Genomic DNA, 20,336 nt, shown 5'->3' with positions numbered 1-20,336 from the left:
TTCTGCTTTATAACAAAGTGAATCAGCCATACATATGCATATATCCCCATATCTCCTTCCTCTTGCGTCTCCCTGCCACCCTCCCTATCCCACCCCTCTAGATGGTCACAAAGCACCGAGCTGATCTCCCTGTGCTTTGCAGCTGCTTCCCACTATAGTTTATTTTTGAAAATTTTATAACTGCCCTAGTATAGAGCACAAGTTTATTAAACTTCTTTCTCTTTGAAGGTATATACTTACTTTATGTTTAAAAACTTTTTTAGTTTTAAATATAAAATACACAATATAAAATTTACCATCTTAGCCATTTTTAAGGGTAGAGTTAAGTAGTGTTAAACATATTCACAATGTTGTGCAACCCGTCTCCAGAACTGTATTATTTTGCGAAACTGAAACTCTATACTCATTAAACAATAGCTCCTCATTCCCTCCTCCTTCCAATGGCAACTACTGTTCTTTCTGTTTTTATGAATTTGATTAGGTACCTCATGTAGGTGGAATCCTACAGTATTTGCCTTTTCGTGTCTGGCTTATTTCACTTAACATAATGTCCTCAGAGTTTGTCCCCAAGGTTGTAGTATATGTCAGAATTTCCTTCCATTTTAAGGCTAAATAATAATTCATTTGTATGTATATGACACCTTTTGTTCATTCATCCATCCAAACATCAACAGACATTTGGGTTACTTCTCCCTCTTGGTTATTGTGAGTAATGCTTCTATGTCTCTCCAGGACCCTGCTTTCAATTCTTTTGGGTATACATCCAGAAGTGGGATTGCTGGACCATGGTAATTGTGTTTGTTTATTTATTTATTTTTGGCCGCGCCTTGGCTTGCAGGATCTTAGTTTCCCCCGACCAGGGATTGAACTCCGGCCCACAACAGTGAAAGCTCAAGTCCTAACCACTGGACTGCCAGGGAATTCCCTGTGTTTCATTTTTTTGAGGAATCTCTGTACTGTTTTACACAGTGGCTGCACCATTTTACATTCCTACCAACAGTGCACAAGGGTTCTAATTTCTCCATATCCTCACCGACACTTGTTATTTGTGGTCTTTTTGATAATAGTCATCCTGACAGGTGTGAGGTGATATACCTCGTTGTGGTTTTGATTTGCATTTCCCTGATGATTAGTAATGTTGAGTATCTTTTTCACATATTTATTGGTATATAGTTTAACACATTCTTTTTTATGTTTTAAAAAATGTATCCCAGGGACTTCCCTGGTGGTCCAGTGGTTAAGAATCCTCCTTCCAATGCAGGGGACACGGGTTCAATCCCTGGTTGGGGAACTAAGATCCCACATGCCGCAGGGCAACTAAGCACGCGCGCTGCCACTACTGAGCCCGCACACCTCATCTAAGATCCCGTGTGCTGCAACTAAGACCCGACACAGCCACAAAAAAAAAACAAACAGTATTCCATAGCACAGTTTGACATGTTTTAAGTTGAACCACATTAAATTGCCGATATTTGACTGAGGTGTTTCCATCTGTGGTATATAATTTAGAAATTCACGTACACATTTTAGGGGTACGTGACCAGCTGAGGTTGGAGACAGTTGAGCTGGATTTCAAAGGGCAGGTTGCCTGTAGGGAGAGGTATCTGACCCACCGTTATGATTCATCCATTCGGCCTGTGTCCTATGCTGGGGGTTCAGAGAAGGCCATACAGTGGCAGCCTTCAACCTGCTACAGGCACTGCAGGTGGGCCAACTGGCAGGATGCGTGTCTTGTAAGGCTGAGAGGTTTGCCCTGAATGACTCACTTTCCCCCTTACCCAAGGAAATTTGTGGATTGGTCTGGCCAATGAGTGACACCAATTAAACCTGGGAAGCATCCCCACTAGGAAATCCCCATCCCATCCCCCTGGCTGGGGTCAGGGATTCCTCTCCTAGGCTGTTACTCACCAATGTTTGTGTCCAACCTCAGCGCACAATACATTTGAAAAAATTCAGTGTGATCCAGGCAGGGTTCCAGGTGCAAGTGGGAGGGGGAACAGTAAGTGAACAAGTACAATATGTGGTATCTCAGATGGCATCAATTCTTATAGAAGAAACCTGGGAAGGGGATGAGGGTGTAGTTTTAAATAGAGGCCAAGAAAGGCCTTGGTGGGAGACCTGAGGGAAAGGGAGAAAACTGGATAGATAACCTGGAGGAAGAGCTTTCCAGACTGGCACAGCAAATGCCCAGGCTCTGGGGACAGAGAAGAAGCCAGTGTGCAGGAAGGAGGTGAGAAGGGGGTGCTAATTGAAGGTGTGGGACAGGGGCTGACCTTGTAGCACGACTGTACATCTCCTTGACCTGAAGGCGCAGACCTGATTATACCCCTGCTAACCCTAGGGCTTAGCACGTGATAAATGAATTATGGAATGACTGATCTCTTCTGAAGGAGTCAACATGTGAACACATGGAAGGCCATCAATTTAGGTCAAAACCTAAAAAAGAGTCTTAGATTGGATAGTGGTGCAAGATGAGATTGGAAAGGCAGGTGGGACAGATGTAAGAGCGCCTTGGGGACTGTGTGGGAGTTGAGGTTTGTTTATTTTTTTTTTTTGGACAGCAGGAAATCACTAGGTTCTTGAGCAAAGTGCCATGACAGTGTAAGAGATTCGATTTTGGAGAACTTAATCTGGTAAGATTTGAAGGATAATTTAGAGCAGGGCATGAAGATGGAGGTAGGGCAGGTGAGGACTGGGGTAGGATGTGGGTAGAAAAGGAGAAATGCAGAGAAGACTGGAAGATGCAGGTTTGGAGTTGACCACGGAGCAGGTTTAGGACCCGTGGGGAAAAGAATCGCAGGGGTGAGTACGTGTTCTGTCTGAGTCCTGAGGTGGCCAGTGGAAGAGAGGGGGTGAGGCCTGTAGTGGGGATGTTGATGTGGGCCGATCACCAGAGGGTGCATGGGGTCCTACGGGGACTGTAGAAACAGAAACCTCCAATTGGATCTTTAGGGGGTTACCTTTTCAATGCATGTTCATTTAAAGTAACGGGAATTTTGCTTCATCTCCCCCTAAATCAGGGTGACAATCCTTTATGCATTTGAGAAACAAAAAATTCCCAGACAGGCTGAATTCAAGAAAAAGTAGCTCATTCAGAATGGGAACCCCAAATAACCTCTTCTAACTCAACTTCCCACCAGTTGAGCGACAAACAGGAACAATGACTTATCATTTAAACGTACGTCAGTATCTGGTTTTCTTTTTGAGGTCTGTTAAATGAATCTGGACGTCACTTGGTGAAAACACCGAGAACCTGGGGAAATTCCTTTCCAAGCCACAAATCTTTGTGACAACGGGGGGCTGTCAGATTCAGCTCGACAGCTCAAAGCTTGTTCCATATGGATCTGGGGTAGGAGGCAAGATGGGAGCGCTCAACTCACCACAGTATATAGTGGACAATTTCCTCATTAAAGCTGATTCTATTTTTGCCCCGGATGTAACTCATTCATTTATTCAATAAATGTTGAGTGCTCCCTATGTGTTAGGCATTGTTCTAAGGGGTCAAAGTTCTAGCTTGGGAGAGCGTTGCCCCTGGGAAATATGGCCGGGCTGGTGGGGCTCCCTCCAGGCCTGCTTCTCCTTGTCCTCAAAACAGTGTCAGTCCAGCTGGAGGCAGAGCACGTCGAGGGCAGACCAATGACCCTTTCTGAGGCATCCCCGAGCCAATAGAGGCCGTAGGGCTTTACGGGGTCGGCAGTGAGGGCTAGCCCCTCTTGCACCCCAACCTTCTCCTGCCCTTCCCAATCAATAACCTCAGTGTCCCAAGAGCCAGCTCTCCCTGCCCCCCATAAAAGACCTCACAGGGGGACTTCCCTGGTGGTCCATTGGTTAAGACTCCATGCGCCCAATGCAGGGGTCTCGGGTTCGATCCCTGGTCAGGGAACTAGATCCCGCATGCCACAACTAAGAGCCTGCATACCACAACAAAGACCTGGTGCAGCCGAATAAATAAATAAGTAAATATTTAAAAAAAAAAAAAAAGACCTCACAGAGTTGTCAGATTGGTGGTGGCCCCGGAAGTTGTGGGACATTCCCTGGGCTCCAGTCCTGGGGATGTTTATTCCCCGGGCAGAGGGTGAGAAATGAAAGACAGATGTTGCAATCCACTCCATGCACATCAGCTGCGTCATCTGAGGAGGGGGAGGGCTTGAGCGATTAGGTGGAGGGCAGGGCCAAAGGGACACCCAGACAAGGAGCCGGCAAGCTTGGTCAATTCTGACTCGGGACACTGAGCTCCCGAGCCGCCCGAGGAGATGAAGCAGCCCAGTCCACGTGCCCCGCCTCCCGCCCCTGATTTCACTTGATACCAAACCAGAAACTGAAACAGGGTCAGGATTCCCGGCTTGAAGTCAGAGATGAGTCACTGCTAAGAGCAACTGCAGTAGCTGAGAAGGGGCACCGGAGAGGCAGGCCGGTAAGAGTGGGAGACAGGGTGGTGGGTTCAAGGCATTTCTCTGGGGTAGCAGCCAGGGGAGGTGCTGGGAGGGGATATCCTGGTCCTGAGGCTGCCGGGCAGGACCAGAGAGAGGCCCTGGGACTGCCGGCTGAAGAAGCCAGTTGGGGTGGCAAGAGGCCAACTTCCGTCTGTGCCAGGTGGTGTTTGTGACAAAGGGCAGGGCAGAGGGTGTAGGCTGGCTGGGAGGTGGCTGAGGACGCCTGGGGTCTCAGCTGGCCCTCATGTGATGCCCCTCCTGCCGCCCCCTCTCCAGCACATCTGAGGGTCCCGGTGGAACATGGCAAGAGGCACAGATGTGGCCATGGACTGCGAGATGGTGGGGCTGGGGCCCTTCAGGGAGAGTGGCTTGGCTCGCTGCAGCCTCGTAGACTACCACGGCACCGTGCTCTACGACAAGTTCATCCGGCCTGAGGGCGAGATCACCGACTACAGAACCCCCGTCAGCGGGATCATGGCTCAGAACATGGAGGGGGCCACCCCGTTTGCCGTGGCCAGGCTGGAGGTAAGAGAAGGGCCATATGCCATCCAGGCCAACATACATATACCCCCCCCACACACACACATACACACTTCCCCAGCACCTCCCCTGGTTGCCAGCTGTGACCTGTGACCCCAGCCATGTCAGATTCCCTGCCACCCATGCGTGGGGAGCACCAGAGCATGAGAAACCCGTTGGTGTGTCCATCACATCCCTGAGGAGGCTTCCTGCCATTAGACAACCGTAGACTCGTGTCTGGGAGCAGCCTTCGGGGCATCTGGTACACCTTGCTGGTCTTACGATGGGGAAGCTGAGTCCTGCCTGCTGTTCCCTGCATACTGATTTGGGGGCTAGATTCCTCCTTCTTTCCTCTATACCAGCTGCCTCTGGGGAGCCCTGTGGGGGAAATGGGGGACGGGTCCTGGGTGGAGGCCCTCACTGGCTGGGCACTCGGCAGGGCACCCTCCTGGTCCTGAAGGACAGGCCAGCTAGAGTCCACTGAGCTCAGGGAGAGCTTGCTCCCAGACCCACCACAGGCCATCCACTCATAGAGATGGGTGTGGCACACCAAAGTCTCCCATTCCCTTTCCCTTCAACTTGTTGTGACATCTCCAGGCTACTTTCTGTTTCTCTGAATCACTAGAAGAAAACGAAATTCAATCACTCTAGAAGTGGCACCAGGGTTGGTCATTCATGGGAAGGTGAACTCACCCTGGGGAAGTTCATGAAGAACACAAAGAACTGAGGTTCACCTCAGTCCCACATACTGCACATGTGCCAGGCTCCAGGTGCCGGAGATAAGCCCACAACAATAGCCCCTGTTTTCTGAGCACTGGCTACTCACTGGATGCTCTCCTGAGCTCCATCCAGGAGCTCATGCCTCACAAAACAGTCTGCCAAAAGTGTCTTCAGGAGCTGTTAGCTCAGAGCTAAGAGGGCCAAGTTTGAATCCTGGCTTTGTTCCTTACCTGCTAAGTTACCTTGAGCAAGTTCCTCACACTCTCTGTACCCCATTTCACCATCTGGAAAAGGAAATGGGGGTGATGACAGCAGCAATCTCACAGGATTATTGTGAGGATTGGAAAAGGGCCTGGAGAGAGTGCCTATATAAGTACTAAAAAACTGTTAGCTGTTAGGATTCTTTCCTTGTTGTCCCCATATTACAGATGAGGAAACTGAGGCTCTCTTGAACTAAACAGTGATTTGGTAGGGCTGCTGAAACAAAGTACCACAAAGTGGGTGGCTTAAACAATAGAAATGTCTTCTCTCACAGTTCTAGAGACTAGTTCTAGAAGTCTCAGATCAAGGTGTCAGCAGGGCTGGTTCCTTCTGAAGGCTGCAAGGGAAAACCTGTTCTGTGTCTCTCTCTTAGCTTCTGACAATTTGCTGGCCATCTTTGATGTTCCTTGGCTTGGAGAAATGTCACCCCAATCTTCGCCTTCATATTCACATGGCATTCTCCCTGTGTGCATGTCTCACAAATTTCCCCTTTTTATAAGGATATCGGTTGTATTTGTTAGGGACTCAACCTATTCCATTATGACATCCTAACAATAACGTCTGTAATGACCCTATTTCCAAATAAGTCACATTTTGAGGTGGTTGGGGTTAGGATTTCAACAAATGAATTTGAGGGGGAACCCAATTGAACCCATAACACTAAGCAACTCGCACAAGTTCAGATAACTAGAATGTGAAAGGCTCAAAACCTCTAGAGCTTTGTGTCCAGTAGGGTCCCACCAGTTACGGGTGACAGGTGAGCACCTGAAAAGTGGCTGGTCTGTCTGAACTGAGATGTGCTGTAAGTGTAAAATATGCACTGGATTTCAAAGGCTTGAATGAAAAAAGAACCATAAAGTACTTCAATAATTTTAAAATATAGATTATATGTAGAATGGTAGTATTTTATATATTTTTATATATTAGGTTAAATAAAACATTAAAACTAATTTCACCTATTTCTCTTTACCTTTTAAAATATGGCTGGTGATGATTTAAAATTACATATGTGGCTCACGTTATGTTTCTTTCTATTGGACAGCACTGTTCTAGAGGTACTAAGAGGGTACTAAGGAGCCCTGAGGAGGGGGCAGAGTACATCAGGGTGGTCCTGGAAAGGCTCCATGAGGCTGGTGCTATTTGCCAAAGGGGAGGGAGGAGTCTGTGTATGCAACTCAGTGGGCCATAGAGAGCCACTGAAGATTCTTGAGCAATAGCATGGCAGGAAAACCACTGTCAAGAAAACCTGAACGGGGGTGCAGGGGAGATGGATGGGAGTGAGGAAAGAGATGGCAGCAGAGAGGAGTTAGAGACCCCAGGGAGCAGTGCCTTAGTCATCAGTAGCATCCAGAGGATCGGAAAGAAGGAAACATTAGGACAGAGGAGAACAAAGGTGAGTCACCGAGAAGGGGAGGGCAACACGAAGAAAGGTGGTGTGCTTTAGGTGCCGATGGGAGACCCAGGGATACTGCATGGAGCTGCCCACACTCAGATCCCCACGGAGCAGTCAGGTGGGCGGCTTGGCCCCGTCCCTTCTCCTCCCCGGCCTCCCTCCCCATCCCAGCAACAGAAAGGGCAGAAGAGAAATGCGATTCCCTGGACGCCCTCCAGCACTGGCCTGGGAGTCAGGACACCTTGGTCCTCATCCAGACTTGGTGCCAAAATGCTTTTATTTCTCAGTTGGAGATTATGCCGGGCGCTTCCAGTGTGTGACACGGAGTGCCGTCCAGAGTAGGCACTTAACAGCCATTCGAGGAGGGAGGCGGGGATCTAAAGACCGGGCAGCTCTTTGGAACCACATCTGCGGTTCACATTTCCTGCTCTATCACTTACTGGTTTGTGTGACCTTTGGCAAGTTACTGAAACTTTCTGATCCTGAGTTTTCTCATCAGTGAATGGGGAGTACTAATGCCTCCTTCCTGGCCTTGTGTAGGTTGGGTGTAGTGATGTCGTCTGTATCCCTAAGCACAGTGCCTGGCTCATGGCTGAAGGTCATCAACGTGCCTGTGGAGAGAACAAGGCAGAAAGTCAGATTTTACAACCCGTCCCCTCTCCAGCTTCCCTTGAGAACCTCGGTCTTAGATTCTGGCCCTCGTTTTCTGCCTGCTGCACAATGTATGCTCCCTGCCCCTGTCTTCTACCCTGCTGCCAGAGACACTTCCCCAGGCCTGGCTCAGATCATAGCCCCCACTCCCATCCCCACCCCCTGGTTCAAGTACCTCCAAGGCTCCCATTGCCTAAGGTCCGGCAACCCAACGTCCATGGTCCTCTGAGTACCACCTACCTACATTTTCTGCCTTCTCTCTCAGCTCAGCCATCGCCCACTGTGCTTCAGACCCAACCCTACTCTCTCCCATCCCCCATCCCTTTCCCTAGAAATACTGCCATTCTGGCAGGCCCAGGCCAGAGGAGTCCTGTGTGAGGCCCTGTCCGACCCCCTCACCCTCCCCACCCACAACTCTAACCCCCTGGGGGTCTCACCCTCCTTGCTATAGCCCACACACTTCCTTTCTTTCTTTGGCCGCGCCGCCTGGCTTTCGGGATCTTAGTTCCCCAACCAGGGATAGAACCCGTGCCCCCTGCAGTGGAAGCACTGAGTCCTAACCACTGGACCTTCAGGGAATTCCCGTAGCCCACACACTTTAGAGCTTGCCTAGCCACACACACGGGTCTGTCTAGCTCCACAGCTCCTGCCATGTACTTTATCTGCCCCAGGTTGGATATTGTGCTTTGAACATAGAAGGTGCCCTGAGAATGTTTGTGGGATTGGAGTTGAATTGATTTTCATAATACAAGAGTATCTGGCAGCTGCATGGAAGAGAATTGCCTCTGCCCTCGTGTTGGCCTTTGCTGTCAAGATACAGTAATACACGTACAGCCCAGGGGACAGGGAGCAAGCACTGTCTTGATTTATTTTTTTTAATTATTTATTTATTTATTTTATTATTTATTATTTATTTTGGCTGCGCTGGATCTTCATTGTGGCATGCGGGATCTTTAGTTGGGGTATGCGGACTTTTAGCAAACTGTCTTTAGACTTGGCTGGATGTGGGTCCAATCCCAGCTCTGCCACCTGATTGCCCTGTGTCCTCCGGCTTGTTGCTAAACCTCTCTGTGCCCCTCAGTAGGATCCTTTGTAACACAGGGGTGATGAAGCAGCACAGGTGTATCCAGCATCATGTCCGGGCCCTGTTCTAAGCACTTTTCATACCCCCACTACCTTTACGCCCCACCACAACCCCGGGAGGTAGTTAACTAGTATCATCACCCCATTTCACAGATGAGCAAACTTAGGCACAAGGTTGAGCAAATTGTCCAAGAAAGGGGTGGAGCAGAGACTCAACTTCTGGCCTGAGGGCTTGCTTTGTGATGTTCTGATCCTGTGATCAAAGTGTGTAAATGCAGGCTGTGAATGCTAAGTGCCTGATGTATGAACAGGTAGTGTCGGCGCAGCATTGGAGTGAAGCTGTGGTATGAGGCAACCGCCATCATCTGTTTTCATGAACGAGGACGCTGAGGCACCTTGACCTCACTCATCACCCACAGTAGTTTAATCCCAAAGACCAGGCTCACAGATCCCAAGCTATGCTGGGGAGCCCCCAAAGGGCAGAAGCCTATTAGCCATTTATCAGACCCCACAAGTCCAGGCGACACCTCTCAGCTAAGCCACCAGCTCACCAGGCATTGGTTTCTTGCAGTCCTTTTTCAAAGGTGGCTCGCCAGCCTGTTTCTTCCTGCAAGTGGGCCCGGCTAGCAGTGAGCCATAGACCAGGCCATAGAAGCCAGGCCGGCTCCAGGGAGCCACTGAGGCCCCCAGTCCACCCAGGGCCCATGCAGCCACGAGGCACTAGGATTTTGAGGGGGCTCCCCTCACCCCTTTTCTGTTTTTTATTTTTTGTAATAGGATGACATTGCTTTTATAATGCAAGGTAACTGCCTTGTTATCTTCTGATGCCTATAGGTCTCACTGTCATCCAGAACGGTGGTTCTCAGTGCACTGTGATTTTGCCCACAAGGGCAAATCCGGAGGCGATATCTGGAAGCATTTAGCAATATCTGGAGGCATTTCTTTTTTTTTTTTTTTACAGTAAGATCAGATATTCTTTTTAATTTTATTATTATTATTATTTTTTGCGGTACACGGGCCTCTCACTGTTGTGGCCTCTCCCGTTGCGGAGCACAGGCTCCGGACGCGCAGGCTCAGCAGCCATGGCTCACGGGCCCAGCCACTCCGCGGCATGTGGGATCTTCCTGGACCGGGGCACGAACCCGTGTCCCCTGCATTGGCAGGCGGACTCTCAACCACTGTGCCACCAGGGAAGCCCTTGTTTTATTATTTTTATTTTTAACATCTTTATTGGAGTATAATTGCTTTACCATGGTGTGTTAGTTTCTGCTTTATAACAAATTGAATCAGTTATACATATACATATGTCCCCATATCTCTTGCATCTCCCTCCCTCCCACCCTCCCTATCCCACCCCTCCAGGAGGTCACAAAGCACCGAGCTGATCTCCCTGTGCTATGCGGCTGCTTCCCACTAGCTATCTATTTTACATTTGGTAGTGTATATATGTCCATGCCACTGTCTCACTTTGTCCCAGCTTATACTTCCGCCTCCCCGTATCTTCAAGTCCATTCTCTAGTAGGTCTGCATTTTTATTCCTGTCTTGCCCCTAGGTTCTTCTGACCATTTTTTTTCTTTTTTTTTTCTTTAGATTCCATATATATGTGTTAGCATATAGTATTTGTTTTTCCCTTTCTGACTTACTTCACTCTGCATGACAGTCTCTAGGTCCATCCACCTCACTACAAGTAACTCAGTTTCGTTCCTTTCTATGGCTGAGTAATATTCCATTGTATATATGTGTCACATCTTCTTTATCCATTCATCTATTGATGTACACTTAGGTTGCTTCCATGTCCTGGCTATTGTACATAGAGCTGCAATGAACATTTTGGTACATGACTCTTTTTGAATTATGGTTTTCTCAAGATATATGCCCAGTAGTGGGATTGCTGGGTCGTATGGTAGTTCAATTTTTAGTTTTTTAAGGAAACTCCATACTGTTCTCCATGGTGGCTGTATCAATTTACATTCCCACCAACAGTGCAGGAGGATTTGGAGGCACTTCTGATTGTCATAAGTGAGGTGCGGAAGGCTGCTACTGACATCCAGTGGCTTGAGGCCAGGGATGGTACTGAATGAACATCCTGCAATGTACAGGACACACACTCACACCAAAGGAGTACCTGGCCCCAAATGTTAGTTGTCCCAAGGCTGAGAACCCTGTTCTACAGAGAGCCCCACAAATCAGACTGTCAGCACAGGAAGGAACCTGCGAGGAGACCACGGTCCAGAGAGGGGCAGTGACTTGCTAAGGACACACAGCAAGCTGGGCTACAACTCAGTGCTCAGATGCAGGGCTCTCACCTGACAGGTCAATGCTCTTTTAATTCATTTTTTAATCTAACAGTAATTGTCCATAGACTGTAACTCATTTTTGTAAGTAAATGCTCTTTTAATGTTAACCTGGTATGCTGAGTAGCATCCAGCCCATGACTGGGATTGGGGAATGATAATGACACTCTTAGTTTGCAGATAAATAAACTAAATCTTGTGTGGCATCGTGGTTTAGGTGGGAAACAGAAAGGAAGCCACAGTAGCTTGTGAACAGGGACTGGTTTCAGCTGTACCAGTGCTGTAGCCCTTGCCTGGGTTGGAGTGCCCTGTCGGGGCCCTGCCACCTGGCAGGTCTCTCTGGGGCTCAGCCAGATGGAGGAGGATGACTTCATCATCCAGGTTTACCCCGGGTAAGCAGACAGAAGCTGGGGGCAGGGGTACCCAGAGAGCTTGGCAGGGGACAGAAGGAAAGAGGGGGACCAGGGTCACTCCTGAAGATGCCAGTAGGGGACCTGGGCCTCCACAAGGGCAACATTCTTCAGAGCCCCTTATAATCACGTCTCCTGGCAGCCAGGAATGAATGAATGGGCAGATGGAAGAATGGATGCATGATGGGAGCAGCGGGCTCTAAGGGGCTGGACAGGCATCCGTGCCGGGATTTCCAAACTTGGCAGATGGGAAGAATACCCTGGAACATTTGCTAATGCACCTCCCCTGGCGATGTTGATTCCGCAGGTCTGGAGTAGCGCCCTGCCCTCTGGATTTCTAACAAGGGTCTCGGGTGATTTTTTTGATCAGGCCTGGGAAATACTTGGACTAGAGGGAAAACACAGTGGAAAGAGAATTCGGGCAGACACCAGGGCCTGTCACTCCTCTGCATGTGACATGGGTACACACCACTGGCACCCCCCTTTCCCTGTTGGTAAGATGGTATGACAATCCCCGCCTCATAGGGGCCATATTCATGATTCAAGAAATCTTCAGTGAGTGCCATCATGGGCCCAGCAGTAGAAATTATTAATTTCCACCCTGAAATTAATAATGCTAATATAATCCCTAGGTTCTCAGTAGGTAGTAATAATAACAACTGTGATAATAGTGACAGGGTCAGGCAGATCTGGACACTGCATCTCAGCAATCAGCTCACCAGCTGTGTGACCTGTGCAAGCCTCTTACCATCTCTGATCCACAACCCCCTTCATTATAAAATGACACTAAGACACTTCACTATAAAATGACACACTCTTGTTGAGAGGCCCCATGATGAGGTGAGGAAAGTACCTGGCCTAGTGCCAGGCAATGAGAACAGATCGATGCATGTCCCTTTCCCCACACACTCCAGTTCTTTCCAGGAATTTAAGCCTCCCTCCCCTGTGTTTGACACACCCGCCTCATGACACTGATTCAGGGCGGTCCGAAGCCAGCAGGTCACACAGCCCTGAGGCCCCTCCAGCTGGCACCTCCACATCACCCTGGGTTTCCCTCCCAGCCCTGCCACAGAAAGTCCGTGGAGCCTCACGTCGCCAGGCCCTCACCTTACAAATGGGGAAACTGAAGCCCAGAGACCGTCTTCAACTTCCCTGAGACCACATAGCGAGTCGCAGCAGCCTTTCCCTGCCCAGTGCCCGGCATCTTTGTCCTGAAGGGTTGGCATCTCTCTGCTAAACAGACTGTTCTCCTCCTTTCCCTACTTCTTCCTTCCTTCTGCTTGTCCACCTCTTATTTTGTTTGTCTCATGATGAGTCTCATGGTCCTGAATGTACCCCTCTCCCCCCGCCACCACCGGGACCCTGGGGCTCGGGAAGTGATGAATTTCCCAGGAATCTGCCTCACAATGACTCGGCCCTCTTATGCCTGGGACCGGCTGCTGTGGCTGACTCTAGGGTGGCACAGTCCCCTCAGAGCTTTGTGTGAACTGGGCCTGAGTCAGCTCATAGACAGGAAAACAGGCCCCATTGTTCAGAAACATAAAGGATGTCAGCAAGGAAAGGCGTGTGACCCACAGTTGCCCAGCACAGCCACATCCGCTGGCCCTGGGCCTCTACCCATCCCCTGTGTGCTGCCAGAGCCCTTTCCTCCACACGTAGGATTCCCCTCAAGCTGCTGCTCTGAGGTCGTGTGCCCTTACTACTCAGGGTGACCCACAGACCAGCAGAATCAGCACCACCTGTTACAAATGCAGAATCCCACATCCAAATCCAGATTTTGGTGATTCACCAGGGGATTCCTAAGCCCAAGTGTGACAAGAACTGGTGTCCCTCAGGAGTGGCCCAACTTTATTCTTTGAGTGCTTTCTCCAGTCCCTAGGTTGGGTGAGGGTCTGTCCAGAGGAGGACCCCAAGAAAACCATGGTACCGGTGGGGCAGGCTGGTTACATTACCCATTGACTGTGGATGGACCGACTCTGCCTCCAGTGCCGTGACTGTGGACAGGTCACCTCACTTCTTGGAGCCTTAGCTTCTTTCTGCAAAGTGGCCACAAGGGAGAGCAAGTCAAACACCCCATGGGATGTCTGGGGAAGCCACTAGAAGCAGAAGCAGGACACCGGACGGTGTTAGCCATCCAGAGGGCTCCTTCCTCGGGCACAGAGGAAGAGATGAAGGCTGCCGGAGAGCTATCCTAGGGGGGCCTGAGATGCCCATGAGCTGCCCTTCAGCTGGCGCCTGGTACAGCTCGCTCCAAGGTCCCCCTTCCGTCCTCCCCAGTGGCAGCCAAGGGAAGGAAAGGTGACCCACCTGTGTGGCCAATGATTGAGGCTCTCCATAGGGCCACCGTGGGAGAGGAGGTGAGAACGGAGGCCTGGGCATATGTGCAGGGCACAGGACTGGGGCACCCTGAGGGCTGCCCTCTGCAGCTTGGCAGCTGGGCTGGCGGAGGCCTGGAGCAGGCGGCTCTTTCAGCATGATGTGGTGGTGATAAGCTGGCTTTGAGGGCTGGCCCTGCCACGAACTAACCGTGTGACTTGTCCCAGTTATCTAATGATGCTTAGCACGTCGCCCCAAAACGTAGTGCTCCAAACAGTGTCAATATTTATGTCGCTCAGGCATCTGCAGTCTGGGCAGGGCTCGGCAGACAGGGACAGCTGGTTGGTTGAGGCACCTGGCAGGCCCGGGATTAGAATCACAGGATGGTTCGCTCACCCCCCTGTGCTGTGGCTGGTGCTGGGGCTCCTTGGGCACATCTCCCTACGTCAGGGTGGTCTCCCCAGCATGGTGGCTTCAGGGTAACTCAGGGCTCCCGGGACACCGGCCCCACAGAGAGATCAGAAGTCACACAGCCCAGCCCATATTCAAGGTGAGGGGAATTAGACTCCATCTTTTCTGTGAGGAGTGTCAAGGAATCTGCAAATATTTTAAATTCATCAGAGTCACCTTGAGTAAATTACTCCACTTCTTAGCACTTTAGTTTTTTCAACTGCAAAATTCAGTTAAACACAACCCTCCCTCATAGCTGTATGGGTTTTCTATGGCTGCTGTAACAGAACTGTAGACCGGGTGGTTTAAAAGAACGAAAATTTATTGTCTTACACTTCTGTGGTTCAGAAGTCCGATGTGGGTCTCACTGGGCTGAGATCAAGGTGTCAGTAGGGCCGTGTTCATTTCGGGAGGCTTTGGAGGGGGATCTGTTTCCTTGCCCCTGCCTGCTTCTATGGCTGCCCCTGCTCCGAACTCTCAGCCGCTTCCTCCACCTCCACAGCCAGAGGCAGCCTGTCCAGTTCACATGTCAGATCTCTCTGACCTCCACATATAAGGACCTTGGGATTATGCTGGGCCCACCTGGATCATCCAGAAACTCTCCTTATTTTAAGGTCATTTGATTAGCAACCTCAAGTCCATCTGCAACTTTACTTTTCCCTTGCCGTGTAACATGTTCACAGGGCCTGGGGATTAGGGAGTGGGCATCTCTGGGAGGTCAACCCGCCTGCCACAGGAGGGCTGTTAAAAGGATTAAACGACATAATGTATGTGATGCACAACGAATGCCTGGCTCATGGCCATTGCTGTCACACAGAAACCACGGAAGGAGTTGGGATGGGCCTTCCGGCATCACTAAGCTGTTGAGGGTGAAGGGGCCTGGTCCAGTCTCCTCATTTTATCGATGGTATATATGTTCCAAGCCCAGAGAGGGATGGTGATTTGCTCATAGTCACACAGCAAGTCCAGGAGGACTTTGCTCATAGTCATACAGCTCAGGCCAGCCCCCCGTGATGGCACCAAGTTGCCCCAGACCCACCTGAAGTACCCTGGGTGACGTGTATGGTGCATGTCTTCCTGGCCAGATCCTGCAGCTCCTGAAAGGCAAGCTGGTGGTGGGTCACGACCTGAAGCACGACTTCAAGGCGCTGAAGGAGAACATGAGGAACTACGCCATCCACGACACGACCGCGGACAAGCTTCTTTGGCGTGAGGCCGGCCTGCTGTACTGCCGCCGTGTCTCCCTCCGCGTGCTGAGCCAGCGCCTCCTTGGGTGGTGCATCCAGGTGAGGACCACCCCTTTCCCAGCCTGGGGCCGGACTGCCGGCTCTGGGGGCCTGGCCCTTCCCGCTAGGACTGTAAAGTCTCCCAGTAGCTGCGGAGCAAATATTTGGCCCCAAAGATGCTCAGCCTCCCCTTAGTCCTGAGAGGCTGTGTGAGAGGGTAGGGGTTTCTCCAGGAGGGCAGGGCATTTATGTGAGAGCTGACCCAGGAAGCCCTGGTAGAGTGAGGATGAGCGGCAGGGAAGGGAAGGCACCCAGTCAAGGCGTTTTTGTGTGTTTTCAAAATCATGCCAGTTTCCCTGTGGGTAACTGAAGCTTAATCCCCCTGCCTAACTCTGCGAAATGGTGTAGAGCACAGAGCGCAGATGTATCCAGGAAGCCGCACTATTTACACACACCTCCCTTTAGGCAGGAACTGATGCTGCTCCCGGGGCCCTAATTCCTCAGCACTTGCAGCCACAGACAGAGCAGGCCCCCCCAGAGCCCCAGGCAGAAGCCTCTGGAATTGCCCCCCCAGATAGGAAAGCGGCAGATATCCAACGAGGGGGGTTCCAAAAGTGAGAGAGGGACCCTGAGCTCAAACCCACAGGCAAAGCAGTCTCCAGGAGCCGGCAGGCGTGTGCTGGGGCCTAGGAGCTCATCGAGGTGGAAGGGCCCAGGGAGGCGGGCTGGACACTAGGAGCTGCAGCCACACGTGGGCCCTTCCAGCACAGCGGATGTTTATGAAGCACCTGCTCTGGGCCAGGCTGGACCAGGGGCTGAGCACCCGCGTGAGCAAGGCCCAGCCCATCCTTGAGAAACTCGTGGTTGAACAGAGGGTGGCCCGAGACCTGAGCATCAGCACATCTGTGGGGCGTGTCCACAGAGGGGAGGGCAGGTGTCCTGGAGCAGGGACGGAGGACAGGGGGCAGGCAGGACACCAGGTCTGAGTGGAGTGTGACGGGGGCGTCTTAGTGGAGGAGGCAAGAGAGGGGGCGCCGGGGAGGGGAGAGCCCGAGCCCCAGCCTGAGGAGTGGGGGGCGGCTTGGCTGGGGAGCAGGAACGTGTAGGAGACAGGGGATGGGCCTGATGTCGGGCCCCTCTGTTGGGCTTGTGGCACCAGGAACCGAGGACAGAGTGTCAGCACGTGGATTCACTGAAGAGCCCTGTTCATGTGCTGAGCAAGGAGCCCCTTAGAAACATCTGTGTCCACATTCCTCGGTGCCCTGGGGCTCCCTGTGAGAACTGCTTCAGCCCCTCTGGGTCTGAGGCCAAGTCTGCAGTGCCCGGCCCACACCCAGCGGATTGTAAGCGCCTGGAGGGCACAGCCTGGCCCTCAGGATGCTGGATTCTGTGCCTGGCCATGCCTGTGTCTAGTGCTAATGGGTGAAGCCAGGCCTGCTCCAGCCACCTGCTGAGTCCAGGGTGTCAGAGGCCTGGGGAGACTCACCCACTGACCCACTTTAGCCCTGGAAGTCAGGGTGTGAGCAGGGAAGGCCCGGGTCACATGGGCGCCTGGATTCAGCCGCACCCCCAGTCCCCACTGTGTACCTGTGTCTGCAGGACAGCGTGTCGGGACACAACTCGGTGGAAGATGCCAGGGCAACAATGGAGCTCTACCGAATCTCCCGGAGAATTTGAGGACTATGAGGACTGCCCGTCTGGTGGTACTCAGCCCCCTCCCCAAGGACTACAGACCTTTGTGTCTTCAAAACAAAAATGCCCTTGTTTTTGGAAAAATATTTTTAGCAATAAAATGGCTCTATATTTTCTCTACTCCCTCGGCTTCTCCTCTTGTCTTTTTCTTTCTTCTCTCTGAGCCGGGTGTTGGTGGACACCACCTAGCACTGAGAAGACAACGAACACTTGAGCCAGGATAGGGACAAGTGTCAATTTCCTTAACGTCTTGAATCCTGTGGGTCCAGGAAGATGTTCCTGTGACTTAATTAATACCCCTGCCTCAGGGCTTCCCTGGTGGCGTGGTGGTTGAGCATCCGCCTGCTGATGCAGGGAACGCGGGTTTGAGCCCTGGTCCGGGAAAAATCCCACATGCCGCGGACCCATGCACTACAACTACTGAGCCTGTGCTCTAGAGCCCACGAGCCACAACTATTGAGCCCACGTGCCACAACTACTGAAGCCCCTGCTCCTAGAGCCCATGCTCCGCAGCAAGAGGAGCCACTGCAATGAGAAGCCCGCGCGCCTCAACAAAGAGAAGCCCCCCTCACCGCAACTAGAGAAAGCCTGTGCACAGCAACAAAGACCCAATGCAGCCAAAAATAAATAAATAAAACTTAAAACAAAAAACCCCAAATACCCTGCCTCCACCCCCCTTTTCCAGTTGCATTTATTCCTGGGAGCGTGGCATTATTTCCTGGGGGTGACACCCACTCAGAGGTCCATTCATCCCATCTTGAAATTGGTTCCAGGGCACTGGTGAGCTTCCAGGCAAAGGTACAGGAGGAGTGATGGGTGCCACCCCTGGTGACCTTCAGCAAGTCATCCCACCTCTCATTTGTAAAATAAGGAAGCAAAGGTGGTGGACTCTGGAGTCTGTGGGAACTAGGTTGAAATTTGGGTTCTGCCATTTAGTAGCTGTGTGACCTAGGGCCAATTACTTAACCTCTCTGTGCCTCAGTTTCTCCATCTGTAAAGCAGGAACTTCTAACAATTCATAGGGTTCTTGTGAGATGCTGTAACAAAGTGTCCAGGACCATGCCTGTCACAGCTCAAGCAGCCTCCAAATTCGATAACTGGTGATTATCCTGTACACAACCCGGCGTTCTAGGAGAACTGCTGCCCTCTGCTGCAGGGCCTGGCTCTCTAAAGGAAGGGCATGAGTAGGGTATGGAGAGAAGGATCCAAACCAGAGCAGTGACTGTGCAGTAGAATCACCTGCAGAGTTGTTATTTTAATCCCTGACTGGGTCCTGCTTCGGCTCCACTGAACCAGACTCCCTAGGGGTGGAAGTTAGGGTGGGGGAGTGGGGGTGAGGCAGGCACCTGTTAGTATTTTGACCTTCACAGGTGATTTTGAATCCTACGACATCTGAATCACATGAGGAGCTTTCTCAGCACCCCCCAGTAGCTAAGCACTGTGTTCTCACACTGGACCAAGCACCAGCATCACCTGGAGCCTGCTGAGCCCCATCCCAGAGTTTCTGATTCAGAAGGTCTGGGGTGGAACCCAGGAATCTGCATTCCCAACAAGTACCCTGTTGATGTTCTGCTGCTGGTCCGGGGACCATGCTTTGAGAAGCACTGCCCAAGCGGCAGGTGATTGTGATGTGCAGCCATGGATGAGCCACTGGCCTAAGGGCTGAGCACCACCAGGTGGACACCTGTCATGGATCCAGCCTTGACCCTGCCATCTCCCTTGGCTGCCTGCTCATGCAGAGAGAGGGCCATAGTCCTGCAGGATGTGCCCTAAATAGCCCACTGCATGGGTGAGGGACTCGAGGTGAGGTTAAGAACCTCAGGGATTAAAGTCCAGGCCCATCCGACCCCAAACTCCAGTGCTTTACACTCAGACAGATTTACAATGGCGGTACCTTCCATTTGCACCACTGACTCTGAAAGCCTGGTCTGGGAAGGGTTGGGGAGGTGCACCTTGATCTCTCTGGGTTTTCTCCTGCCCTGTCTCCCATGTTTTAGGGTCATAACCTCTGCTCTTAAGATTAATTAATGAACACTGGAAGCTGCTGGGTGTGGCTGCATGTTTGGCTGTGCGTGGCCACCAAGTGGAGCCCTTGGGCCGTCTCGCCCCCAGGCTGCCTTGCAGTCAGAACCGGCGGGGAGGGACACTGGCAGGTGGTGTGAGGGGCTGGGTCTTTAACATGGTTAGGCGGCTGTTCCAGGGACCCTCTAGATGCCCTCGCTCAGCCACTGAGCTGAGGCTCAGAGGGGGCTAGTACAGTGGTACAGCCTGGCCTGGAAGTTGAGCCCAGGCTCCCTGACTCCCAGCCCAAGGTTCCTTCCAGGGCTTCAGGCTTCCTTGAAAGGAGAGGAACAAGGATTCCCAGAGGAAAAGCTTTCCCAAAGGAAATCTCTAACCAGACCTCCTGCTTCTGGCTCTGGGGTTTGGATGCCCCCAGGGGAGAGAAAAGATGGGGAGGCCCCCCTACCTCCCAGGTGGGCCCCGAGGTGAGGGTCAGTCCCCAGAGGGCAGCGTGTGCTGTGGCCCCGGCCCCTCTCCCGGGCTCCCTGCCTCCTGCCCAGCCAGCTTCTCAGCGGAGGGAAGCACAGTCACGTGGGAAGCACATGGGTTGATGCTCTAGAGAGACTCCAGTTTCAGTCAGCAGACCTGGCTTGAGTGTCTCCCTCTGAGCTCAGGGCCCCTGGCCATCAAAGGGGCTGAGAAGGGGACTGAGATCCCATAGGCAGGGTGTCCAGCCCCAGGCTAGGGGTGGTGGGGACCCATAAACAGCAGCATCACCACTGATCCTAATAAAAGGAAGAGCTGCTCCTGCTGCCCCTCTAGACTCCTGACCTACCTGGGTCCCCACCCACCTGGGGTTGATGCCTGCAAATGCTGGGTTTATTCA

At 51.7% G+C, this 20,336-nt stretch overlaps 1 protein-coding gene across 1 annotated transcript; it reads left to right on the top strand.

The window, feature by feature from the left end:
• Positions 1-1,312: 1,312 nt before the first annotated feature.
• On the top strand, positions 1,313-17,559 carry ISG20 (interferon stimulated exonuclease gene 20). Its single transcript, XM_029239776.1, has 4 exons — positions 1,313-4,414; positions 4,710-4,958; positions 15,617-15,817; positions 17,357-17,559. Exons 2-4 carry the CDS (start codon positions 4,734-4,736, stop codon positions 17,432-17,434), a joined length of 504 nt encoding a protein of 167 aa, XP_029095609.1. The 5' UTR covers positions 1,313-4,414; positions 4,710-4,733; the 3' UTR covers positions 17,435-17,559.
• Positions 17,560-20,336: the final 2,777 nt, after the last annotated feature.

The sequence above is a fragment of the Monodon monoceros genome, unplaced genomic scaffold (genome assembly GCF_005190385.1).
Source record: "Monodon monoceros isolate NGI ecotype Baffin Bay Population unplaced genomic scaffold, NGI_Narwhal_1 Super_Scaffold_21, whole genome shotgun sequence".
Taxonomy (NCBI): Eukaryota; Metazoa; Chordata; class Mammalia; order Artiodactyla; family Monodontidae; genus Monodon; species Monodon monoceros.
The sequence above is the reverse complement of the archived record's forward strand: the minus strand, read 5'-3'. Positions and strand labels throughout refer to the sequence as shown.